Source organism: Hibiscus syriacus, unplaced genomic scaffold, assembly GCF_006381635.1.
Source record: "Hibiscus syriacus cultivar Baekdansim isolate YM2019G1 unplaced genomic scaffold, ASM638163v2 tig00111403_pilon, whole genome shotgun sequence".
Lineage (NCBI taxonomy): Eukaryota > Viridiplantae > Streptophyta > Magnoliopsida > Malvales > Malvaceae > Hibiscus > Hibiscus syriacus.
In genome coordinates, this window is record NW_024063083.1 from 924,164 (window position 1) to 951,727 (window position 27,564).

Sequence of the window (27,564 nt, forward strand, 5' to 3'; positions counted from 1 at the left end):
TGTTAGTTGAGTCTTCCTTTATGTCAGATGCTGTTCGTGAGAGATCATCAAATGGTTATTTGCTTATTGGAGCAAGTGGAGGACTGAATCAACAAAGAACAGGAGTAAGTTGAAACATGCAGTATGTTATATTTTTGGGTAAATATTCTAATGGAAAATCTTGTAATTTCACCAATTAAAAATGTAATTCATCTAAGTGCCAGCAAACTTTTATTGCTTTAATTGATTTGAACTAATTGAGTTCCGGTGTGCCTCTAAGACTCGGGCATCCTATAAAAATTATTATTTCCACTGATCACGGTGTGTTCTATTTCTTTGGAAATAATAATTTGCTTATGGTATGCAGATATCAGATGCTGTAGCTGTTGCACGGATCCTGAATGCAACCCTAGTGGTACCTGAATTGGATCATAATTCATACTGGAAGGATGATAGGTAAGTTGAACCAGCTTATTAGAATTTGAGCAAAATTGATAATTTCCTTCTCTTCAGTTACCTTGTTAAGTGTTCCTCTATCCTGATATGCAGCGACTTCGTTGACATTTTTGATGTCAACTGGTTCATTTCTTACCTTGCAAAAGATGTTACCATTGTCAAAAGAGTTCCTGACAAATTCATGCGATCAATGGAAAAACCTCCTTACACTATGCGTGTCCCAAGGAAATCCCCTCCTGAATATTATCTAGATCAAGTTCTGCCAATACTTCAAAGAAGATCAGTAAGATCACTTTCAGATACTATATCATAGATGCTATTTTGGTTGATTGTAGAAATAATTTCTATGATTGAACTTCATGTTTCTAGTTCGCTCCCTCAATTGTTTATATAAATCCATAAATTAAATGCAATTAATTCCATTTTTTTTGGCCTCTATAGATTGGAGTCGTGCAAATAGTTTATTTTAGTAGTAGTCAGTAGCAGATGTACTCTAAGTCTTATCTCATCTTAGCGTAATAGTCGTATCTTTTCTGAAGTAAAAATATAGGATTAATAGATAGGTTTTAGTCCTCGTAGGTATCTCTGTACTTTGCTTATTAATAGGCTTCTTTCTGTACGTTTTTAATCAGAAAATTAAGAGAACAGAAACAAATTTATCTTTACCAAAAGTTCTTATTTTCTACATAGTATCATATTAGGTTTTCGATATAAAAACCTACCTCAATGAATCCATCTTTCTCATCAGAAATCAGTTTCGGGTATGACCAAAATACCGTCATTAGTACCTCAGCAATACCTATCACCTGCTACAAGCTTAATGACCACGACTACCTTCTTTATCTGCACTTAGTTAGGATAAGATTTAGAGTAATACTAAACTAACAAGAGATAAATACAAAATAAACATTAATCTATAACTAATAATCCACAGGTCTACAATCTACACTCCCCTTCAATCTGACGAGTATATACTGTAGAGTCCTAGCTTGGATGCTATCTTATCCAAGCTATCTCTTGGTAGTGCCTTGGTAAGAACATCAGCTAAATGGTCTCTGGTAGGAACAAAAAATAAACATTAATCAATAACTATAATCCACAAGTCTACAATCTGCAAAATATTTTATTATATATTGTCTAGGATATCATGATTTTCATGTAGGAGTGCAGCAGTTAACACTGAAAATCTTGTACGTCCTGCAACTGATCACAGACTGGCCAGCAAATTGATGACGAGCTGCAAAAGTTGTGTTGCCGACTAATTATTAGGCCTGTAAACGAATTGAACACGTACTAACGGAGGTATGTTCATGTTCGTTCATTTAATAAATAAACGAACATAAACGAACACGAACATAAACGAATAAATTTTTTTATTCATGTTCGTTCATTAAATAATATAGCTTATTCATGTTCGTTTATTCAAATGATAAACGAATATAAACGAACACAAACGAACGGAAATAAATGAACATAAACGAACACAATAAACAAACAACATAAACACAAAAACAAACTTATTCAAACACAACAAATAAATGTAAAAAAAATAAACAACACAAATAACAACTTAAAATTCATTAATATAATCTGTAACTTTAGAGTTAATTTTTTTTAATACGATAAAAACATACATAAATCATAAATAAGTTATATGAACATAATAAAGTCTTAAAGTTAATTGTTCAACAAAACAATCTTCTTGAAATTCAAACAACTTCAATAATCTTTGTAGAACATTCAACTTGCCCTCTGTTCGAACATAAATGAACGAACATAAGCAATCATATAATCGAACGTTCACGAACGTAAATGAACGAACGATCCCTTTGTTCGTGTTCGTTCATTTAATTAAACAAACGTAAAATCTTGTTTATGTTCGCTCATTTAATAAATAAACGAACTTCACGTCGCACGGTTCATGAACAGTTCACTGAACGTTCAGTTCATTTACTCGCCTACTAATTATCATGCTTTAAGATTTACTGAACCTATTCAAGAACTTGGACAGAAACTTGTAACGAGAATGCGTGCAATGGCAAAACGTTTTATTGCATTCCATTTGAGGTTTGTTCCAAATTCTAGAAAAGGTAGAATTTAACTATTCAAAGTTATGAGCATATCAAAAGGAACTTTGAACAGTATCAGCTGACGAGATGTGCAGTATGATTCCTCGTACTTTAGAATTAGCACGATTACACTTGTTTTAAGGTCCCTTTACTTTCAGGTGGTTATCTCTATGACTTCAAGCCAGATAGGCCAGTGATAGTATAGAATGCCTTGCACTTAATTGCCAAATCCTTAAAATTTTGGAAATGCATCATAGTTTCAGTGAGATTATACATCCATTGTGCTATTAGGTTTGACTTTGTACCCAATTACTTTCTGCATCAACGACTCCGGCACTTCAAATCTGAGTGTTTATTCAATTACAGGACATTGGCGAATCTGCATATGCATAGAGAAGCATTCTGAAGTATGATTTTGAACTCTGTGAAGACCTATTTTCCCGATCGAACTCGTCTAATTACAGATTTGAACCGGATATGCTAGCTTTATCTGGTTGTTACTTTGGCGGTGGGGATAAGGAGAGGTACAAGCTTGGAGAGATACGAAAGCGATGGGAAACATTGACAGTGAGATATCGTCTTTTTTGACATATACTCTAGTTGTCTCTTTAATATACAGCTCAATGCATGATTTTAGAATGGGTTCTAATGTCCTTTCTTTTCTTTTGCATCCTGCAATCTAGTAAAGTTGCACTTATCCTTGTATTCTTGCAGGATGTCGATGCTGATGGGGAGAGGAGGCGAGGTATATGTCCGCTTACTCCTCAAGAAGTAGGATTGATGTTAAGACACTTGGTTTTGCAAATGAATCATACATCTATGTCGCATCTGGAGAATATATATGGTGGAGAAGAGAGACTTCGAGCACTAAGAGATCTCTTTCCAAATTTCTATACAAAAGAGATGCTTGCTGAAGAAGAGCTAAAACCTTTTCTTCCATTCTCTTCTCGCCTGGCTGCCATAGACTACATTGTTTCCGATGAAAGTGATGTTTTCGTCACCAATAATAATGGAAATATGGCCAAGATTCTTGCAGGTCGAAGGTGAGAAATCTAGATATTCCTTGAAGTATGCCGATTTCTGCTAGTCCCGTATCTTCCATATAGTGCTAACTTTTGAAAGTTAATCTAAAAACTAAACTGTTGAATTAGTTTTAATGAAGAGGTCAAATTTGGACCAGGCTCCAAAGATGCCAAACATGAGCTATGAAAACGGTCTTAACATGTCCATGTGTTAATCGGAACACCTTCAACATTGGTGTGCGGCTTTTGATGTCTAATATTTACCACATGTGTTAGCTTAGATGATTAAAGTTACATGAGAGAATGTATAAAGCATGAACTTTTATGAACATCTTCAGTATTTATTGCATATTTAGCATAGCGATGTTTCTCTCTGGACTTAATTATCATGATTGGATATTGGGATTCAAAGGAGGTACATGGGGTACAAGAGGACAATATGACCAAACACCAAGAAGCTTGGTCCTTTGATGATGGAAAGAGATCAGATGGATTGGGATACCTTCGCCAGAAAGGAGAAGGCATTTCAAAAAGGATTCATGGGAGAGCCAGACGAGATGAGACCGGACGTTGTGAATTTCACGAATATCCGTATTCTTGTGTCTGACAAAGGCCCCTAGGTGATTTTGTAGACTACAAGAGCGAAGATCCTCGGTCTGAACAAGGAAATCAAGGATTGAGAGAGAGAAACAAGGAAGAAGAGCCAGTTTTAGGAGCCAAGGAAGCCTAATCTTATGACCAGAAGTTTATTTTTTCTATTGATCGACAGTGATCTATCCAACCTGCCAACTTTTGTTATGCCTGACACGGCCAAAACATGGTAAGGGAGGCTTCCCTTGTTTCTTCTCATTTTCTCTGTTTGAATCCATGAAAAAGGGGGGAATTGTGTACAGGGAAAGGGAAGATTCTTTTCTGGAGCATGGTAATGGTAAAATTTTAAGAAAATGCAACTTTTAATATATATATATATATATATATATTTGTTATGTAAAATAGTAAATAGTGTAGTTATTTATCTGTTATGAAGAAAGTACGACAATAGTGGAGCTTGTTCTGCTTGCTGGGCTATATTTATTTAAGTGTAATGTTGTCTCTTTGCTCCCTCCCAAGATAAATAGCCCCCGTCTCATACCATGATACTGTCCAGTCAAACCAACCCAGTTCAGTTCGAAAACAATCCCAACACAAACGAGATAAATGAGGGAAATTATGCCCTGTGGTAGTCTAATTTAAGACGATTTCAACCTAAAAACTTAAATAAATTTATAACATTTTCGATTGCAACTGAAAAATTATCTTGCAACCGATTTAGCCTTAAAAGTTATATAAATGCGTGATTTAGGGTTTACAACAAAAAATATTACTCTGTCAAACTTAAAATGTTACTCTCCATGCCGCGATGGATAGTCCCTTCTCGCAAGTTCGTATGATTTCTTCTCTCCTTTGTTAGGCTTGGCATGTTGATTTTCAACTGATCAAGCGGGAATCTAATAGTACAGCAGATTTCATGGCCAAGACTACAACTAGCCACGATGGCTCCTTTTCTCTCTTCAGTTCTCCTTCTGAAGGACTCGGTCCTATCTTACAAAGGGACATTTACGGCCTTCCCTTTTTAGGACTTCATTGATGTAATTTCTCTAGCTTTTGCTTCATTTTAAAAAAAAGTTACGCTCCTGCTAAGATTTTCAATTACAATCGATTTTTGTCATTTTTTAACTTTACATTTACAAGTTGTATTTTAGAATTTTCTTATAAATATGTCATTTTTACCATTAAAAAAATATTTAACCGATTCTTTAACCTATAAATTGCATTTTACCACAATAGCAAAGCCAGGGTTTATTTACATTTTGCCACATTACTTAAAAGAATCCAATTAATGTTCACCTCTACTACTTCTGCTTTGAATTCTGAGATTTCTGTCGAGGAGCAACGACATTTGTAGGCCTTCCAACAGCTGTGGATAAGGGTGTTCACTTCTAAAAATTAACCAATCAAATCGAATTAATTTGGTTAAAACAGTTGGCTACTGAATTATTTGAGTAGGGGAATGGTTATTTTTTTTTTCAATATTCAGTTAACGGTGCGTTACATGATATATTTAATTTGTACATTGCCATCAAATGAACAAGTGTGCGGAACCCAGGAAGATTGGGACATCCAAGAAGCATTACGTCCAACAATATTTCTTATAGGTGGAGGACACAAAGGAGAAAGCGCCTGCTTATAATCCATAAATGCACTTCTCGGAATACCACTAGGTTGACAGGAAGGTGTTGGAATACTCCAAAGTGGTGGTGTAAGAATTACAAGAAAATAATTCAACGTCAAGATAGATACCTAAATGAGTTTCAGGCCTAGCAAGATGAGAATGAACCATGTCTATACATGCTCGCCATACATTTTTTGATATACTTCTTCCACCATTTGCATAAAAATAAATGTGACTGTAGATTACATATTTGTTAAATTTTTTGAATTGATTTTTGGATCATTTGAGTGATCAATGTGACCTTTAAGATTCGGCCATAACCTCTAGGCCGAGTCTAAGGGATTACATAGATAGTGGGAGCAAATATATCATTCCAAAACACAATTTAAAACTATTTAAGACAGAATTAAATAGAACTAAATATATATTATAATTTGAGCATTAACAACGGACCAATCCATACATGAAAGAGAATGTTATGGATTAAGGGGAAATAGAGAAGAAATAGTGATTGTAGATGACGAGAGAATTTAGAGAATTTAGAGAAAAGGAAAGTTCATCATTCATTTCATAACCATTTTCCATTACATTGATGTTTTATTTACATACAAGCAAATAGAGAATCTGTTATGCCAGCTGGCCTGCCCTTGCTAACCAATTTTGTTATCTCCACAAGACTTGGACTTTACTGGGCCACCCGTGTTTCACCTGGATCTCCTGGACCAAGCATCTGAATTTGCTGGATCGACTGGTTTGGTGTTTTAATAACTCCTGTGCGCCTCACGTGCTCCTCTCTCAGGTAATTGCTTCCCAAATCAATCTCAATCCCTAACCCTTGTTGCTTCATTTCCCCCAATTCTCCCAATTCTTCTTCGATACCCCTCTCTCGTCCTTCGTCTTCTCCCTCTAGCCTCCCTTCTCCAACTGTGACAATACCCGCCCCATGAGTCGATCCTTGCCCCCAAGGATCAAACAACGAAAACTATCCTCGAAGCACTGAATAATCTTCCAGGTGTCGTGCGTCTCGTCTAGGTTAGTCCAGCGAACCAATAACTGTGTAACTGGTTTATTCTGTCGATTAATAATCCTTCTGCCTAATATTCTGCTGGGTTCGATTTTGAACTGACCTTCATCATCAATAACAAGAGGATCGGTTGAAGTTGCTCCTATGTCTCCAACATGCTTCTTCAATAGGCTAACATGAAAGACTGGGTGCAAACGCGAAGTATCTTGTAAGTCTAATTTGTAGGCTACTTCTCCAATTTTTTTAATAATTTTATAAGGACCATAAAACCTTGCTGCCAATTTCAAATGTTTTCGCATGGCAAGAGAAGATTGTCGATAAGGTTGCAACTTTAGGTAAACTAAATCTCCAACTTGAAAAATTCGTTCTGACCTGTTTTTGTCTGCTATCTGTTTCATTCTATTATTGGCTTGCTCTAACTGGACTTTGACCAATTGTTTGATTTCTTCCCTACTATGCATTAATTCTGCTACTGCATGTACATTAGTCTCTGTATGCCAAACCATTGTAGGAGCCTTGTAGCCATAGAGAGCCTGAAAAGGTGTTAACTTTAAGGCAGTGTGGTAGGTGGTATTGTACCACCACTCAGCATGTGGCAACCATTTAGCCCATTACTTGGGTTGATAAAAACAAAGATCCCTTAGGTACTGTTCTAAGCACTGGTTCACCCTCTCTGTCTGTCCATCAGTTTTAGGATGGTAGGCAGTGCTAAATAGGGTCTTAGTTCCTAAGAGTTTCATTAGTTCTCTCTAAAAGAGACTAGTGAAAGTCTTATCTCTGTCTGAAATGGCCATTTTAGGCTGTCCATGAAGCTTATAAATATGGTCCAAATATAATCTAGCCACCTCAGCTGCTGAGTAAGGATGTGACAGAGCCAAAAAATGACTATACTTAGTAAACTTATCAACTACTACTAAAATATAGTTTTTCCTCAATGATGTAGGCAGCCCTTCTATAAAATCCATAGTGATGACCTCCCAAGCTTGTTGAGGAATAGGTAGTGGTTGTAGTAGTCCTGGTTTAGCAACATGTTCCACCTTAGTTTGTTGACAAACTGCACAAGCTCTGACATAGGTTGCCACCATAGCCTTAAGTCTAGGCCAATAAAAATAGGATCTAATTCTCTGATAAGTGGCTTGACTTCCAGAATGACCACCATAAGGTGAATCATGTAATGTCTGAAGAATTTGTAGTCTTAAGGTTCCAGCAGTTCCAATATAAACTCTATCCTTAAATCTAAGGATGCCCTTTGAATATCTCCAATTAATATCAACAGTAGGATTCACAGTTAACTTAGAAATCCAATCAGTAGCCAACAGATCTTCTTTATAACTAGCCTCCACATCTTGAACCCATCTAGGAATGATTACAGTTGTACCCATAACAAAACACTGACCCTGATCCTCCCATTGCCTAGATAAGGCATCTGCCACAACATTGGATCTTCCCTTTCTATACTGAATAGTATAATCCAAACCCAAAAGCTTAGTCAGTCATTTCTTTTGGATTGTAGTAGTTAACTTCTGTTCCAAGAGATACTTTAGAGGTTCATGGTCAGTTTTAATGACAAAAGGATTTCCCTCTAAGTAATGTCTTCATTTAGAAACTGCCAGTAGAATAACAAGATACTTTCTTTCATAAATAGAGACTACAATTTCTAGGACTAAGAGACTTGCTTAAATAAGCAATAGGTCTGCCATTTTGAGATAAGACAGCACCTATACCACCTGAACTTGCATCTGTTTCCAAGCAAAAATTCTTGGAAAAATCTGGGAGAGCTAAAACTGGAGCACTGCTCATAGCTCTTTTAAGTTCTTCAAAGGCAGTCACAGCTGCACTAGTCCACTTAAAGTTGTCTGTTTTAAGCATTTGTGTCAGTGGCTTGCTGATAGCACCATAGTCTTTAATAAATATTTTGTAATAGCCTGTTAATCCTAAAAATCCCCTCAAAGATTTTAAAGATTTAGGAAGAGGCCAATTCTGCATTGCTTCCACTTTACTAGGATCAGTAGCAACTCCTGCAGCTGAAATAATATGTCCCAAGTATTCCACTTGGGTTTGTCCAAAAAAACATTTGGAGAACTTTGCAAATAATTGATTAGCCTGTAACACCTCCAAAACTTTCTGTAAATGAGCAATATGAGTTGCCATAGAACTGCTGTAGACTAAAATGTCATGAAAAAACACCAACACAAATTTTCTAAGGAATGAACTAAATAATTCATTCATTAATGTCTGAAAAGTAGTAGGGGCATTAGTAAGGCCAAAAGGCATTACCTTAAATTCATAGTGGCCTTGATGAGTTCTGAATGCAGTTTTGTGTATGTCTGCATTTTTAATTCTGATTTGTCAATACCCTGATCTGAGGTCAATCTTTGAAAAATAAACAGCACCAAAAGTTGAGCATTAACAACGGAATTTTTGGATCACTTGAGTGATCAATGTGACCTTCAAGATTCGGCCATAACCTCCAGGCCGGGTCTAAGGGATTACATAGATAGTGGGAGCAGATATATCATTCCAAAACACAATTTAAAACTATTTAAAATATAATTAAATAGAACTAAATATATATTATATTTTGAGCATTAACAACGGACCAATCCATACATGAAAGAGAATTGCATGAGCTGAAAGAATAAGTATCACTCCCGTTTGTGAATATCAATGATTTTAATATACATATATGGCAGAAACCTTAATTTTGCTAGGTCGCATGCATGTCGGGAAATATATATAAACAATGTTAACGTTGTACTCATGTTATTAATTAAATCAAGTAGTCGGACATTGTGATTTTAGACGTGGGAGATTTTAAATTATTATATATGATTGCCAAGAAAACAAATATTCCAAGATCCAAATTTTACAGTTAATCTTAGTTGGTGGTTCTCATTTTCTAGTTGTACAAGAGCTTAATTAAAAGTTGAGCTATAAAAACTCTTAGCTCACTTCACCATCACCAATATCATCGCAGTTTGAGATTTCTTACATGAAATCCTTTTGATTTGGGAAATGGCTTCAAAGCACCTACTGCTCTATTTCTTTCCCTCAACCTTGTTTTATTTGCTTCGGTAAACTCTCAAACTGTTGTTAATAATTTAAAAGGTTCTTGTGGCACACACCCTGTTGTTGATGGCGTCTGTATGAATGATCAGGGTCAACCCCCCGAACCTCGGTGTGTGTCTTGATAATGTGCCAACAAAACCATGTTGTAGCCTAATCCAAGGTTTGGCTGATCCTCAAGCTGCGGTTTGCCTTTGCACAGCAAGAGTCTTAGGCATTAACATCAACCTCGTTGAGCCTTGTTCTAAATAATTGTGGACCAAGTGTTGCTACATTTGCACCCTTCAATAGTCCAATGTTTGATTTCATTGTGTTTTGAGGTTGCAATTCTTTATTTCTTGTATTTTCTAATTCCTTTCCCACTATGTCTTTGCTCCCTGATTCCCAAGGCTTTTCAACCTCCTCATTCATTCTTATTCTAAATAAATGTCAACTTCTACTTTCCCACATTAGATAAAAAAAAATCATTCTTCATTAGAATTGAAAAAAAAAGTTGAGTGACCAAAATGGAATAAAAGTGATCGTTAATGTATTAAATGTGTAGTTTACCCAAATATTTATTTCAAAAAAGAATTATTTCCAGCAACTGAAAGAGATACGGCTGAACAATATTATTCAATTCATTTTTTTAAAGAGAGAAAACTTAACGGAATCTTTTCTTTGGGCTAAATTTACGAAAGATACTCTTAATTATGCATATGTGCGCTTAATTGCACCAGTCTTAAGAAACCGTCCCCTCTTAACCAGGACTAATGCCGTGCTTTATGTTCTTTAATCTATACATCTTTGATTATATTATTATGTAAACTTTGGGCTTTCCAAGTTTATATTTTGATCAGGAATTTAAACACCGGTTCGCTACTTTTAATAGCGTATGTTATATAACGGTAGTAGTATCGTTCGAAACCGTTATTACATGATCGTGATATCCGCAATCATTGTGATAATATTCGTTATGTCTATAATCACGATAAACACAACGCGATCACAATCGCAACTTAAATTCCAGGTTTTGACTACCAATCCCAGTCTCTGTCGGTACTCGGTAAAAAAAACTAAAAGGATTCGAAGCACAAGATTTTGATATCTGTTCCTGCTTAATTATGGTGAAGGTAGGGACCCCTTGAACATTGTCCACACACCATTTAATTATAACTTTGCTCCGACAAGACACTGCGTTTTCTTCTTAATCAACAACCTTTCTGGTTTCAAAACACAATTATTTTCTTCCTCTTCACATGTTTTCTTTCATTTAAGCATTGAAGGAAAACGAGAGGAGATTACCATTTGAATTCCGAGATAGAAATGGAAACTGGGTTTGATTCGGATTGGGAAACCGGTTGTTTGTTGGGATTAGAGAATGTAGAAGAAGATGGAGAGCTTGAAGCAGAATGGTGTTTGCCATCAATTCCTCAGCCACAAACACCCATGGAGCCAATGGAGTTTTTATCTAGATCATGGTCTTTATCCGCATCAGAACTTTCTAAAGCACTTTCTCTGAAACACAAACAGTTTGAGCTCCATCTTAATCCAACTTCATTTCCGGACACCATTGTTGCACCCCAAATTGTGAGTAATGACCTTATGTTCTTTCTCACCTCCAGATCCTTGAGTTTCCATATAGATCAAACTTCAATTGTTTGATCCTTTTCTTGGTAGATTGCATTGCATATTTTGGGTATATGGTTTACTGTTTTCTGCTTATATACGTAGGCTGGGAAAGTCTTGAATTCGATTCAAGCTCGAAAAAATGGATCGATTGGGAAATGGTTTAATCACCAGAAGGAGTTAGGCGGTAACACAGTGAAGAAGAAAGATAAGATACGTGCGGAAAATGCTCGGTTGCACACGGCTGTTTCGGTTGCTGGGCTAGCCGCAGGTTTGGCTGCTATAGCCACAGGTGGAAACTCCAATGACACAGCTACAGGCTCAAAGATGAGCATCGCATTGGCGTCTGCAACTCAACTTTTGGCATCACATTGCATTGAATTAGCTCAAGTAGCCGGGGTTGATCATCACCATGTTGCTTCCGTTGTTAAATCAGCAGTCGAGATTCAATATGCTGGTGATCTCATGACTCTCACAGCAGCTGCTGCAACAGGTAATATTCAAAACCAGATCCATTTGTATCAATCCCACCAATCTCCATTTAGTTTAGTTTGTAATTTTTATGGAATGGGACTGAAACATAAGCAGCTTTGAGAGGAGAAGCAGCTCTAAAAACCAGATTGCCAAAAGAAGCAAGGAAAAATGCAGCCATAAGCCCTTACGAGAGGACCATGACTGAAGCTCGTTGGGCTGCAGATTTTCTTACTCCTTGTGAGGGTGAACTATTACAGCATATACGAAAAGGTAGTCATTTCAGATCAAAACTCAGTTTCTTAAACTCTCTGAAATCACCTGTTAATTCCTAATCTCAGGTGTATTGAGATGGAAGCGCGTCAGTGTATACATCAATAAGAAACCTCAGGTAACAAAATCAAACTTGATGGTACAAATACAAAAAAGCGTCTTCACTTTTTAATCTCTTACAAACGCTCCTTTGTTAGGTCATGATTAAGCTAAAAAGCAAACACGTTGGAGGAGCATTCTCCAACAATAATAAATGTAAGCATCCTATTGTATTGCATTACTCTACCCGCTAATTTCGCAATTAATCTCATGAATTTTCCTTTTCATCTAGTTTCTCTCTTTTTATTTAGCATAATGTTACTATTTATTAAAATGGTTATTTTGGCCCCTAATATTTTATTTCAAGGCAAAAAGACCCATTTATAGATGAAAACCGATAGTTAACACACATTTAACATTTTAAAATATGAGTCTTTTTACCTTAAAATGAAACATTGAGGGCTTAAATGCTCCAAAATAAAGATCAAAGTGACTATTATATCAAATGTCATGGGCCTTTTTGCCCTATAATTAAACATTGAGAGCCAAAATACTAAAAAAGGGGTCAAAATGACTATTTTAATAAACATTTAGGGTAATTTTGACATTGTACCCTTTTATTTTGACTATCATAGCTTCAGGAAAACAACTTTTTGGAACATAACACTGCTGCCACCCACGTTAACTCTATAATGATTGAACATCATATCCATACACTCAACTATTATTACTAGCTAGCTTTCCATCTTAAACCCACCATCATTTATACCAGGCATTGTTTATGGCGTTTGCGATGAGACTTGTGCATGGCCATACAGAAAAGAGAGGGAAACATGTGGGGAACTCTATTTCGGTCTCAAGACAGGGCAAGGACTTCTAGAGTTCAAGTGTGAAAGCAAGAATCATAAGCAGAAATGGATTGATGGGATTCAAAATCTTCTCCGGCAAGTCAGCCATGCCGAAGCAGCTGAGCTTTCAATCGAACCTTTGCGTATCGACGACACCATAAAGGAAATGGTATAGTTTGTGCAGCACACAGTGAATATGTCATATATATTTCCATATGTAAGCTATGCTACCAGTTCTTACAATGCATGTTAAGGGAGATCTTTATACGGTTTCTTTTCTCTCTTTTTTATTTTGACACTTTGACCATATTCATCATGCATGCAAAGAAGTAAAACTAATAACAATGATCACAACAAAACTGGAAGACAAAAAGATCGTAATGTTCAAATTTAAGATTCCAATTTTTTCAGGTTGTTGGAATGGGGGATAGAGCAGGAAAGATAAACGACAATATTGAAATAGTGCAAGTGGATGACAGGTTGTGGGGAAATACAAACAAAAATATGTCATATCACTCCCATACTATCACAATGATTGCATCCTAACTAATAGAAATGATGCACAATGCTAGTTTTCATTTATTTATTAAAAGAAACCCCACAATCACTATGAAAAAACTGCAATTTCGATAACGTGGTACCTGCTCAGAGCTTGCTCAACCACTTGATTAGCTTGATATTTGATTATTGATATGGCACACTAACTAGATAAAACTCACTAAGCAAATAATCCTGTATCAGGAAGTTAACTGCACCAAATTTTCCTCTTATTTGGAAAAAGGCAGAGGAAGATGAATTAGATCCCCCATATTGAAAAAAACCATCTCTTTGCAGGACTTTGGACTGTTCTCATATGCATTTAGAGATGCATGGAGGAGAATCGCTTTTCTAGGCAATCTAAATGACTAATGTCAGGTGCATAATACCCCAACCTCGTCCTTTAGCACTGCTTTATCTTCTGATTTTCACTCTTAAAATACAACAGTCCTGTTTTCCTCATATGGTAGCACTCGCAGCTCACAGTATGATCCAATAGCCTTTGCAAGGCATTGCCTCTCAAGGTTCTCTGATTTTTGCACAAAACTCAGCAAATTGTCTCTGTGAGAAACTCTTTCAACCTGTCAGACAGCAAAATTGAGGGCAGCACATTACGGAAGGCCATAAAACAATAAAGTATGAATACCAAACTTACTTTATAGGTTATGCAGCATCAAATTATGATTGTAACAAACATCATTGGAGAACAATTGAAAAAAATTGTGAAAATAGATAAATGATAAGAACCCAAATTTAGTTCAAATTGGATGCTGCTGCAACAGTAGCTAAAGAAGTTAGCAATAATGACTTTAGTAACTATGTTTTCAGCACCTTCTCCTGCTAAGAAAGTTTCGCAGATCAAATTAACTTGTCATGACTTCCTGAAAATTTTTCCATAACATTGGAATCAACCATCAAACTGGCTGTCTGACAACCAGAAAAATTTTGAAGAGTGAAAATTTTATCGTAACACATGGTCAAACAGCAAGAAACTGCATTCTCAACTATTACTTAAAGTTCCAGAAATCGAGCTAAGGTAGTTCAAGCTGATCACTTCTTTGAACAGAAAATAGTAGAGGCGAATAATCACCATAATGCAATTATTGCAAGAAGAATAGTAACACTGTTTAGAGCATCACTACACAAATAGAAAAATACCATTTGCTCAATAATAGGTCCCGAATCAAGTTCTTCAGTCACAAAGTGACTTGTCGCACCAATCAATTTCACGCCTGCATCAAAAGCCTGCCAACATAATCTAGAAAATTTAACATGCATCTAGAGTTAGAGAGGAAGCACGAAGTGTTCAATTCAATAAGAAAGAGCAGTCACCTGTTTAGATGGATTCCCACCCTTAAATGATGGCAAAAGGCCATGGTGAATGTTAATTACATCCTTCCCATATGTCCTCAAAAAATGACCAGATAAAATCTGCTAAAGTAAATAATTATTTTCCAGCTTTGAAACATAGTATTAGTTGATTCAACCAATTTCAAAACACCTGACATCGGTATAATATACATAATTGTTTAACCAAACACAGTGAATATACCAACAAAAGCAGACACTGAATGGTTTTGCTAAATATTCAACATAGGTAAGCACTATCTTGAGTCATTTGTGAAAGAAAATATGTTAAGCCTATTCTTCCCCTTAATATTGTAGAATTCTATATTAAAATGTTTTCCATATAAATATTGTACAAGTCTATATTAATATTGTTGAAAATCTTACAACCATATTTACCTGCATATACCTGGCAAGTACTAGAAAGTCGGTATCTAGAACTAACTCTAAGATCTCCCCTTCTCTTTTATTCTCTTTTGTAGTATGCAAATAATGATATGGAATTTTATTCCTTTGGAGAAAGCGCAAGACATGGGTGTTTAGACCTCTTTCATGATTACTGCCATCAAATGAAAACCACAATCAAAATTTTGAAACAAAATGCAAATTGGACTAAAGAATTTTAAAGAAAAAAATGATAACAGCAAAAATCACCGAAAGGAATGACAGTCTAAACATCACCTTATCACACAAGTAATATCAACTGGAAGCCTACCCTCCTGCCATCTATATAGCAAATCAACCAGGCAATGGTCCTGAAGCAAGATAAATGATTCAATCATGCAGAGACTCAAATCAACATAAGGAGAAAAGGAAAATGTTATACCATTTTTGAAGCAAGGATGCCAATTTTAAACTTGGGATCGAGGTCAGGGACCCTAACAACAGATCTCGTAGCACTGAACACTTTCGAAAGATTTAGGAAATCTTCATCCATTTGCTCCCGAGGCCATTTAAAAGGGTCAAAAACAAACTCACTGCAATTTCCCACAGATAAACATCCAGGTCTAATTATGGTTCACTCAATCACCTTTCAACCACAAGGTACAGTCACCATAGGACATATAACTGTTTGCTCAGACCAAACATCATTCTACAACATTGCAAAACACGGAAAAGAAGCTGTCCACAATCAAACCTACTTCCGATTGGTGCTGATACAGATTAATAAGAAGCAACTTAGAACAAAAAAATTAATAGTATCTCTTCTTGATTCCAGTAACTCTCGTTTATAATAAAACCAATGTGCACAGCTTAGTTCCATGGTTCGAACTTCAGCCAAAAGGAAAACCATCCAATAGCAACAACACAACTGTTCAATAGTTCTTAGTTGCAACAATAACTTGCTTTATGGATCCAACATTGATTCTTTGGGATCATGTTTTATTAGGACAAGCCAAGTTTATAACGCTTTGGAATAAATTGAGGGCAATGAAGACTCAAAACATGTCTTATGCATTCATCAATGAAAGACAATTAGCATATAATCATGAAATTTTAGACCATTAAAAGTACCTTACCTTCTGGAATAAAAGACGTTCTTTTTTTCGGGGACAAAGATATCAGCCCCAAGTATGTTTCCTCCCCTAGAAGCTATACATTCTGATAGCTTTGCAACTATCCCAACTTGATCCTAACACCAAAAAACAAAGTCAGATTCAATTTAAAAAAATTAACAAAGCCATTAATTTTAATTGGGAAAAAATTCATTTATTTATTTTTGTCAGGAATGAAAACTTAAAGATGTAAATCCAATTCAACAATGGCAATCAAGAAATGGGTAAAGAGTAAAGGGAGAGGGGGAATACGGGGCAGTGGAAGACGTGGATGCCATGGGTGAGAGAGGAAGAAGAGGATCGATATCCCTGTAATCTGTAAGATTTGAAAGAGCTCTTTAAAAACCCAGCAAAATGGGATGAGACTCGCCTCGTGAGTGTCATTTCTTCACTTCTTCCCCACAACAGCTGGGCATTTGCGTTACCGGCCTCCTCCTTTTGGCCGCACAAAGAAGATGATACGACACCGTCCGATAATGGCTTCAATCTTGAAATCTACTAACCAAATATAACGCCAAATACACGGTTCAGTTCTAAGATTTCTGTATTATACAGCGTGGATTTAATTCTTATGTTATAATTTAATTATATTAAGTATTATATTTTCTAAAATTAAAATATTTTGTTTTAATCAAATTTATGAATTGTGACTCTTTATTTTTTTATTAATCTAGAGTAAATATATTGTAGTATCTGTTTAAAGATAATTTTTAACTTTTAGATATTGAAGACTCACACTCCTAGCATTTATGATGCTCAAACTTGGATCATCAAGAAATAACAACAATTATTTTATCACTGAGGTCATTGGGTTCGTGCTGAATTATGACACTTAATTCAATTAGTTTAGATTTTTACAATTTGATTATATTGTTTTATATTATCTAAGTTTTTCTAATAATATTATTTGAGTTAAAATTATTTTTTATAAATCTAGTACGAATTCAAAATGATATTTGTTGAAAGACTCTCAACGGCTTGACAATGAACGTTTATATCACTGCATATATGGTACTTGAACCCGATACCACAAGAGATAATAACAAATCTTTTAACCACTAAGGTCATTTAATTCATGAAAGTTAACATCAAATTTTTAAAATTTTAAAAAATATAAAAGTTAAATTTAATTTGAGTATAAGAATTAAATCTATAACATACATATAATACACAAATTAATTATAAAAATTAACTTTTTATTCTTTTTTTTAAAATTTTATTATATTAAACTAAAATTTAAATTCGTAAAATTAATTTGATCAACTTAAATTTAAAAATTAATTCAATTCGAATTCATCTTAAAACCCAATAATATAAATATCTTATATTTGGATATAAAGTGAGCCAAACTCATACAAATCTGATTGAATCCAAAATAATATAAATTTGTAATAATTTAATATGATAAATTTAAAAATAAAATACACTTTAAATCATTCAATTATATCTTCGATAATAAATAATCTTGAAAATTATAAACAAATCATTTAGTTGAAAATATTATTATAAATATATTATTATATTAAGTATTGGATAAAATAATAATATAATTAAATATAATAATAACTTTAATTCTTAAAACTTATATTACCGAATAATTTCATCATAATTAAAAATAATTTAATAAATTTAAAAATTTTATCACCACCAACACTTAGGTGATGTTTGTTTTTGCAGAGGTAAAAGGTCGGCAGTATGCGGACCACATATGCAGACATCTGCAACAGAAGAGGTGGACTAAAAGTCTGCAGTCTGCAATAAGAAGACTGTTTGTTTTTTAACGTCTGCAGACTGCTAAAATGAACTGAAATATAAATAAACTGATTTTTTAAACTTATAAGAGTTTTGTAATACTGAGATTTAAATAATTTTAGTTTTACAATACTGAAATTTAAATAATTCATACAACTACAATAATAAATTATTTAAAATAAATCAATCCATATTTTAAAATAAATCAATCCATATTTTAAAATAAATCAATTCATACTAATAAATTATCTAAAATAAATCAATATATACAACTACAATAATAAATCAATCCATATTTTAAAATAAATCAATTCATACTAATAAATTATTTAAAATAAATCAATCCATATTTTAAAATAAATCAATATATACTAATAAATTATTTAAAATAAATAAATCAATCAATACAACTACAATAATAAATCAATTTATATTTTAAAATAAATCAATTTATATTTTAAAATAAATCAATCCATACTAATAAATTATTTAAAATAAATCAATCTATAGAAAATAACCTCAGTGACCAAAAATGCCTTATAATATACGATTTTAACTAATTTTTTTTGGATTTACCAAAATGACCAACTAAATCGCAATGCGATCGATAATTCGCAACGCGATCTCCGGTATCGCAAATCAGTTTCCAGATTCGCAACGCGAACATCGACTATCGCATTGCGATTTACATATTCGCATTGCGATAGTCGAAGTTCGCGTTGCGATAGTCGAAGTTCGCGTTGCGATTTTCCAAATTCATTGCGATAGTCCAAGTTCGCGTTGTAATTTATTCCAAATTTCTTGCGATAGTCCTAGTTCGCGTTGCGATTTATTAAAAATTCGTTGCGATAGTCCAAGTTCGTTGCGATAGTCCAAGTTCGCGTTGCGATTTATTCCAAATTCGTTGCGATAGTCCAAAAATCATGCACCTTAAATAAGGAAGTGAGAAAGCCAAGCCTTAAATATCATTTTCAATAGTGTTTCCAATAGTATGTGGGATTGAGCATTACCAACACTTGTTTCCAATACTATGTGATTATTCAGGAAACAATTAACAATTATGCACCTTAAAACAACTGAATCAGCAACCAATTGCATTAGTATTATACGATTAAATATGTCATAATTAAAAGTCAATCTACAATCAATCGCGATTATTACAATTTTAAGCAAAACATTCAAAAAAAAATTACATCACTCGCGAGAATAAAAAAAATTGTTATCGTGACGATTGATATCTTGACGATTGATTTGAGGTTATGATTGTGTGCGGTACAGTTGAAAATAATGATAGAGGTGGAACCGCCAAGCCCGTTAAGATACACAATCGGAGCGGCAATCATGATGATCGGAGTGGTTTTGCCCCAAGGATACATGGTGTTCCGTAACAAACGCGCTCCTTCGTCGTCTTCTTACTCCAAACAGACGTAGGTGGGCCTTACCATAAATGATTTATTTCTCCTTCCTTCAATATAAAAATAATAAAATAAAAGAGATGCTCCTTTCCTTAATTTCAAGCGCATTCTACCAAATTAGGTCAAGAGTCAATTGAGATTCTTTTCTTAATCTTTCAGGTAGGAAGATGTTTAACAGAAATTGAGTCAAAGCACGCTTGAATGAACTGAAATTGACAAATTAATATTTGTGTTTTTCGTCTGCAATTCAGGAACAAAGTTCTGATATAGAGATACTGAAGGCAGAGGGATTTAAAAAAAGAGTCAAGATCGATGGGGTTACATTTGAGGGATGACAATGAAGGATTGGAAAAAGGCAGTAAAAAGGTAAATCAACTCTAGAACATTTGCATCATTGTTTGGATTTGCTCAGTTAATGCATTTTTATGAGGTTACTAAATGAGCATCATATTGTTGTATCGATTCTATGAAACTACTGGTTTTGGATACTAATGATTTGAGTCTCGTCTTTCATATTGTTTGATGGAACTCTCCGTAGTTTCTTTCTTCCCTACGGCGTTTTAATCGATTCAAATGGCATTTTAATGGAGCCTCTTTGTTTTTGGTAGAATGAGATGATTTCCACTTGATATCTATTCAAAATCTTTCTTAATCATTCGTAATATACGTACCCTAAACCATTAGATGAATTCAATTGAGGGTTTTTTTTTGGTGGAGAATGCGTCCTCGTCATAACCACCACTTGTGCCTTGGTCACACTTCAAATTTAAAAATTTAGAATATTTTAATATTGCAATTACAAACAAATTGAAAGCTTTTTAACTTACTTTTACAAATAGTAACCTAAAATAATAAGATAAACTGCATATCTAATCACTTAATTATTCTTGAGATTTCAATTTATCACCTAATTATTTTTTTTGAAATCATAATTGAAGCTATATTTTTATTTTAATCATTCGTCGTTAAAATATTAATAATGATACTAATATATCATTATAAGATAATATCATATCATTATTGAAAAATAAAAAAAAAAGTCACAAAAACAGTTCAATTTATTTTTTAACGAGTGAATAAAAACACATCTATTAAAATGATAGATAATTAACTAGGTAAATCTTAATGATTCAACATCCAGAGAGTAAACACTATGAATCGATTTGTAGCTAAAAAAAATGAGATTGAAGGAGTAGCCATTATGGAGTTGCGTAGAGAGAGACTAGGGATTTTGCTTAATGAAGGAAAGAACCGAGACTGCGGTAAATAACGAGGACGAGCCTGATTGGACACTCTAAATCTGGGCCGTACCTTTTCATTAATATGCTCAGCCTGCCTCAATATTTAAAGGCTTAATACAAAAAATATGTGACTAAATTTTGTCTTAAAAAATATTTTAGTGTTTAAAATTTTTAAAAAATAATTATATAATATTTTTTCGTTAAATTTTTATGTGTTGACTGTTATATTTTTTAATTTTCTAAATTTTTAAAATAAAAATATTGTTTTTAAAGAAAAAATTAAAAAAGTTCAATTTATTTATAAAAAAACCCCAATTTTTTTTTAAAATTGCAAAATAACTCCAAATCTCCCAAAAAAATCTAAAATTTAGATACTTATTTTTATATTAAGTCATATTCAAATATTGGCCTCTTTTATAACAATCAAGTATTTAAATATTGGCCTATTTTATAACAATCAAGTAGGCCAAGTTCAGAGGCCTAACTGTGTCTTTTATATTATATCGGCAATCATAATTTACTCCAAATTTTATTTAATTGCAGCAAGCAAGGGCACTCCAGTCGACCTTTTCGACTGCTTCAGTCACCTTGGTCTCGACTTCATCAACAACCTCATCCCAGGCATCACGCTATATTAACTCCCCTGTGCACACCCTTAAGATAAATGTCGACGGTGCCTATCCGATTGCTGCAGGAAACTCCGCTATTGGCCTCCTGGCTCGGGATAACCGTGGATTGGTAGTGGCAGGCCACACTATTTTGATTTGCAGCCTTTGCAATGCTGGTGTCGTAGAGGCGAATGCCCTCACTCACGATATTCAATCAGCGATCGAATTGGATTATCCTCATGATATTAAATGTGGTTCGACAACTGGTGTCTCCTCACATTGACATGTCTCTGTGCTTGTCTTCCATCTTGTTGAGGCACGTATCTTCATGAGCATCGTTACATTCGTGTCCACTGCATCTGACGATCCACCAATGTTGTTGCCCATGACCTTACGCACTACGCCTTAGGTTCTTCTAGGCCATTATATTATACGTATGATTATCCTTCTTTTATTTCAAAAAAAGAGTTATTTAAAATATGAATTTCAAAAAAGAATTTAATAATTTATTCGAAGCAATAACTTTAAAACATATAATTGGTGATCTGATCGTAAGAATATTTTTAGATTATATCATAGTTTCTAATATAATTTATATTAATGTTGTACGGTTTTATATACATATCAAACTTTGTTTCCACGAGTCATAACCCAAAAAAAATATAGAACCACAATAATTCTAGAATTATGGACTGTAAAAGGCAGGGCAAGCAAAGAGCCTTTATATTATAATCATTGTACGCTTATAACGTAACATAATGCTCCAAAGTAGCTTTCAATAGCCTCAGAGCGATCGCCATAGCTTTCGAGCATCCACAGCGATACAAACTCTATTACTACCTCCTATCTCTGTTTATTATAGCTGCTACGCTCTCGTTCATTGGATCTTCTCGAGTGTGAATACCTTGAGGGCTTCCTTTCAAAATGTCTATCATCATCACTAGTTTCCTAATCTACAGCATCGCTACGATTGTTCTTCCTACCACCGCTGCTAGTACCAGAAATTGCCTTGGTGTCTGATAAACTAGTCTTGTAGTCATCATAGTATCCGTTGGAATTTGACTTGTGATGGCCGGAAGATGCAGGTGCATCTGAAGGTAGTCTGCGCTTCTTGCTTTGTTCTTCCACAAAGCTAATGTGAGAAAACACACTTGATTTTTGGCTCTTATCCGTTGCTTCTGTAGCTGTCGTGGATGTGGTGCCAAGCTTGGAAGATTCAAATCTATGGTGATCACGTTGATGATGTTGCTCAGGTTTTCTCTTTTCAAGGCGGGGAGGTGCTTCATGGTCCCGAAAGGAAAGTTGGTCACTACCAAACATTTGTGAGGTAGGTTTCTGCAGCAAGCAATCATGATTGGAATGATCAAGTTAAATCTGTCTCATTGCACCAAACAAATTGAGCAACTAAAAGAACTTAAGAATTCTTTTTGACTTGCTATCCACCCTGACTCGAGACTGAGACCATTTTATTTTTCCCATGTCATTGACACTGGACATGAGCATGACTGGTAATAGTAGGACGATAGAATCTTATAGTAGAATTTCATGAATAGCGACCAGAAGCATATTTCTCGTGTTCATTTTGAGTATAGAAATAGAACAGCAAAACGTAAGAGCAATGGTAGATGAAAAGCCTAGAGGAGCTTGAGAATAGCAGATGGAAAGTACAGAATAATTACAAATTAATTTTGGAAATACCAGCAAGGGACAAACAAACAGGATGAACTAGAAGGGAACTTCAGCTAGCAACTTAAAAGGACAAGTCTGCGCTTTACGTTTTTCATTTTGCAGAGGAGGTATACTTCAAACCCCAATAAGATTTGGCACAATTAACAGAAGACCTCAGGATGGCTTCGAGGTTTAAAGTATATCACTTCTACTTCATTAAAAACTCGACAAACAGCATAAATTGTCTTAAAGAAACAGAGAATAAAGCACATATATAGTAGCATAGATACTATGGTATCAGAAGGCAGCAAAATGACACCAATACAATGCTTAAACCGTGCAACCCTCAACTACTCCATGTTCTTATCCTTTTCCAATGTAAATCACCATAAAACTTTGCAGGAAAAAGAAGAAAGAATAAATTCCGGTAGAAATGTTAAGTTTTATAATATTCTTTTGTCTTCCCAATGTCAATAAGTGGAAGCATATGTGTAAAACCAGAAATAGGAAGTAGGGAAATAGTGGATACATACAGGTTTTGATTTTAATAAAAAAAAATCACTGCTTCTACTCACTTCTCCACTGAATTCCCGACCTCTGGATAAATCCCTGCAACAATTTTAGAAAATAGTTAATAAGCCATTTAAGCGTGCAAAATCCATATTTGAAAATAACAAGAAACATATTATTCCCACGTTAGTTGAAAGTTGTAAGTGAACAATTAGTGTACATGGTAACCTTAGAATGAGAGCATGTTCAGTACCTTTCACTTCCTCTCTGATTTTCAAGCTGCCTCCGCAAATCAGCTTGTTGAGCTCAAATTCCTTTCTACTCATATTTGGTGTGTATACATTCATACCCATTCCAAATACAGCAAGATCTCTATTAAACATTCAGACCAAAGCTTGTCGGACCATAAATGGATGTCCCTTTTTTCCCATATGTATGGGGTAAGGGAGAGGTAAGATAGTAGGCTGCCCCCAACACCAGGTTGAGAGCAGCTTCCGTAGGAGACCTCCGAATTATGAAATGCCCTCCGTGGGACTCGGACCATAGATGTCAAAATAGTATCAAATTGCTTATGAAGTTAAAACAGATATATTCCATGCATACACCCAAGCAATAAACTTGCAACCGGTATAAACAAACAGGCTACTTAACAAATATTACTCCATACCTTTGAAGTGGGACAGGAGGAAACATGTACCCCTGAGCACCAAAAGGATCTGGAGGCATGACACCTCCAAATGGCATGTCCATTGGACCTAGTCCATAGCCCCCCATATAATGCATCCCACCAGCATAGGGACCCATAAACCCATCAATTCCTGGATGCATACCAGTCCAGTAAGAGTTATAGGCCGAAGGACCCATAGACACCATATAGTTCTCAGCAGCAAGATCCTGATGGGGTTTCCAATGCAAGCCTATAGGGCAAAAAGAATCAGATTCCGGTTAAACATTCTTGATGATTTTATAAATCTCACATGCAACATAAAATATGAAAAAAGGGCTGTAGACCTACCATTAGATAGCAAACGGACCTTCTTTTTCTTTCCTGGAGAAGCAAAGCATCAAAATTAAAACTCAATCCATTTATTGCCTCATTCCCACTATAGAAGGAAAACTAATCTCTATTATACACACCAACATCCATCCAACTACGTGTGCAAGATGAAACATGAAAGACCACATAAAAAGTTACTACCTGAAGAATGCATGTTAATATAACCACCAGAATATTCTTTTCAAAAAAGGCAACCTAGCCACAATCTTTCAAGAAGAGGAATGGTACTAAGGCAGCCGCGGAGCAGAATAGCCCCACTTCATCTAATCCTATGTTTTAAGGGCAAGGAAAGTAAGAACCTTTCCCTTCTTTGGACATTATTATTATTATTATTTAATCAAGAGAAAGTGAAGGGAGTCGAATATCCCTTGCTTTCCCTTAGAACACTGGATTTTTATTTACCCCAATCTGGGGGAAAGCTAGGGAAATGAAAGTAATATATAACATATTAAGATGTAAAATACCTTTTAATCCATTTAATCTTTTACTTAAATTATTTTATAGAAAATGGCATAATTGGGAAAAAGTCATTATTTGAATAATTTTCTTTCTACCATTTAACCCAACAAAGGTAGTGAATATTCCTGTACTTTGTTTTCTTACCAATTTCTAGAGGAGATTAGTACCAATATTCTTAAATATTTTCTTTCAAACCAACAAAACAAACATAATCAATAAATTAAGAAACAAATAATTATTACCTGCCTCTCCAGACGCCACCTTCTGTTGCAATTCTTCCTCCGCAAGCGGGGCAATCCCTTGTGATGCATGTTTCTTCACACTCATTGATTCCAGCGTAGCCTCAGATGCATCAGCAGGTTTAACAAACTTAACTTTCTCCAGGGCCTGCTGTGGAGGAATAGCTACCTTCACGTCATTAGCTTTTTCATTCACATCCGGGCATTCTTCCTTAGCAGATAATGGCTTCTTCTCCCTCTTGTTCTCTATCACTCAATAAGGAAGTGAGAAAGCCAAGCCTTAAATACCATTCCCAATAGTGTTTCCAATACTATGTGGGATTGAGCATTACCAACACTTGTTTCTAATACTATGTGATTATTCAGGAAACAATTAACAATCATGCACCTTAAAACAACTAAATCAACAACCAATTGCATTAGTATTATACGATTAAATATGTCATAATTAAAAGTCAATCTACAATCAATCGCGATTATTGCAATTTTAAGCAAAACATTCAAAAAAAAATTGCATCACTCGTGAGAATAAAAAAAATTATTATCGTGCAATTACAATCAATTGAAAATAAATTAGAATTGCATGAAAAAATTGCATCACTCGCGAGTGATTGTAATTGCACGATAACAGAAATTAGCACTCCTCTCACCGCTGCCAGACCAAGGAAGGAGTATTAATTAAAGCCTTAATCATGTTTTCTTCGTCAGCTTTATTAGTGGGGAGAGCATTATGAACTGGATTGCTGGACTGCACTGGCAGCACTTCAGGGGTTGAATATAAATCATTTCCGAATTCATCCCATTCAGTGTCTTCAGGCTATAAGTAAAAAAAAATCAAGGTTGATATTAGATTTCTAATGTTTTCCCTTTGCTGATAGTAGAATATTCCTCAAATACACAACAGTAAACACTAGTAGCATGAAAAACCAATTTTCCTCGAGGAAAATATGTTAGGGAAAAAGCTTACATATTTTGGAACGGATGACTCGGCAACCAGAAAGTTAATCTTTTCAGGTTGAGCATTTTCAGCCTGATTATCCACCTTAGGCCTGTGAAGCATGACAAATCCTTAACTCAGACATATAATCAAGTTCCATCTTTCAATAGAAGGCAGTACATGCCAGAGCAGATCCAAGCACACAACATATCAAGTTCATGCAGTAAATTGAACCTTCTACACCAGCCTTTTAACAACTTTAGTAAAGTTAAGTATTTGACAGGTTAGGTATCTAAAAGACCGAGATAATACTCTTGAACAGCAACAATGGCCATGCGAGGCCTTCCGGGAACCCGGCGAATCAATTCAAAGTACTTTGTGGGATTAACATTGCTTCATCAAGATATTCTGAAATTGAAAGGAGAGAACAAGTATATAAAACACTACAAACAGACTAATCCAATGAGGACAAACAATTTAATTATCTATTCAAGAAACGAAGTCAGCCAACATAAAGACAGATTTGACTATACTCTGAACTGGCAGTTTTATGCTAAATTTAATTAAAAACCAGAATCCCCTCCCTGAAAAACACAATTCTTTACATTGGCTTGGTTCCGAAGTAGCCAATTGGCTGACTTTTACATTTAAAACCCGCTTCTACACTCAAACGACAGAAAACTAGCCATGGTTAGAACAACCCATACAAGAGAAGGTATGGCCATGATAAAAATCTATCTGACATTGAGGCAATCCTGTTGAAGATATATAACAATCAATTAGAAAGTTTAAACACCAAAAGAGAAGATCCTTAATATTAAGTAGTTAAGTACATGGTACTAAATGCAATATTTGCTCCCAAAAAAATTAGTTAAACCAATAAACATTTAATTGAAAATAGCTACCAAAGGGCAAAGACCACAACCTTCATTAGTTTGGGCATTACTGACGAGGAGGTCGAAGTCTGTACCACTTCCCAAGTGCTTTGATTCAAATATTTTTTGTTTGAAAGTACCAACGCTTATAAACGGAGCAGCCATGGCAATTGAATCAAAATCTCTTGCACTCTTAAACTTGTAATAAACTGCCATTTTTCTTTCTTTCTTTTCTTAATAGAAAAAAAAATAACAATGATGATGGTTAACTAAAAAATTCTAATCAAATTATTTAT

At 34.8% G+C, this 27,564-nt stretch overlaps 3 protein-coding genes and 2 pseudogenes across 3 annotated transcripts; 3 read left to right on the forward strand and 2 right to left on the reverse strand.

Annotated features, from left to right (window-relative positions):
- Positions 1-13: 13 nt before the first annotated feature.
- On the forward strand, positions 14-4,278 carry LOC120162622 (annotated as a pseudogene).
- Positions 4,279-10,999: 6,721 nt separating this feature from the next.
- On the forward strand, positions 11,000-13,326 carry LOC120162647 (VAN3-binding protein-like). The gene is made up of 6 exons (XM_039172758.1): positions 11,000-11,397; positions 11,542-11,929; positions 12,025-12,180; positions 12,249-12,298; positions 12,378-12,435; positions 12,992-13,326. The coding sequence occupies exons 1-6, from the start codon at positions 11,134-11,136 to the stop codon at positions 13,240-13,242; spliced, it is 1,167 nt and encodes a 388-aa protein (XP_039028689.1). The 5' UTR covers positions 11,000-11,133; the 3' UTR covers positions 13,243-13,326.
- A 317-nt stretch (positions 13,327-13,643) lies between these two features.
- Positions 13,644-16,910, reverse strand: LOC120162605 (formyltetrahydrofolate deformylase 1, mitochondrial-like). Its single transcript, XM_039172712.1, has 8 exons — positions 16,760-16,910; positions 16,472-16,584; positions 15,781-15,928; positions 15,633-15,709; positions 15,351-15,510; positions 14,937-15,035; positions 14,763-14,849; positions 13,644-14,185 (listed from the first exon to the last, which is right to left on the reverse strand). The coding sequence occupies exons 1-8, from the start codon at positions 16,889-16,891 to the stop codon at positions 14,039-14,041; spliced, it is 963 nt and encodes a 320-aa protein (XP_039028643.1). The 5' UTR covers positions 16,892-16,910; the 3' UTR covers positions 13,644-14,038.
- A 581-nt stretch (positions 16,911-17,491) lies between these two features.
- On the forward strand, positions 17,492-20,036 carry LOC120162728. Its single transcript, XM_039172815.1, has 3 exons — positions 17,492-17,518; positions 19,538-19,686; positions 19,926-20,036. Exons 1-3 carry the CDS (start codon positions 17,492-17,494, stop codon positions 19,942-19,944), a joined length of 195 nt encoding a protein of 64 aa, XP_039028746.1. The 3' UTR covers positions 19,945-20,036.
- A 2,233-nt stretch (positions 20,037-22,269) lies between these two features.
- Positions 22,270-27,484, reverse strand: LOC120162729 (annotated as a pseudogene).
- Between the last annotated feature and the right edge of the window lie 80 nt (positions 27,485-27,564).

Excerpts from the sequence above, each read along its gene's own strand:
- LOC120162647 (XM_039172758.1), top strand. The coding sequence starts at position 11,134 with ATGGAAACTGGGTTTGATTCGGATTGGGAAACCGGTTGTTTGTTGGGA. Across the intron at positions 11,398-11,541 it reads CCATTGTTGCACCCCAAATT|GCTGGGAAAGTCTTGAATTC; the intron begins GTGAGTAATGAC and ends TTATATACGTAG. Across the intron at positions 12,299-12,377 it reads ACATCAATAAGAAACCTCAG|GTCATGATTAAGCTAAAAAG; the intron begins GTAACAAAATCA and ends CTCCTTTGTTAG.
- LOC120162605 (XM_039172712.1), bottom strand. The coding sequence starts at position 16,891 with ATGACACTCACGAGGCGAGTCTCATCCCATTTTGCTGGGTTTTTAAAG. Across the intron at positions 15,036-15,350 it reads TACTTGCCAGGTATATGCAG|ATTTTATCTGGTCATTTTTT; the intron begins GTAAATATGGTT and ends TTACTTTAGCAG. Across the intron at positions 14,850-14,936 it reads GTGGGAATCCATCTAAACAG|GCTTTTGATGCAGGCGTGAA; the intron begins GTGACTGCTCTT and ends TTATGTTGGCAG.
- LOC120162728 (XM_039172815.1), top strand. The coding sequence starts at position 17,492 with ATGAACGTTTATATCACTGCATATATG. Across the intron at positions 17,519-19,537 it reads TTTATATCACTGCATATATG|TTGAAAATAATGATAGAGGT; the intron begins GTACTTGAACCC and ends TGTGCGGTACAG.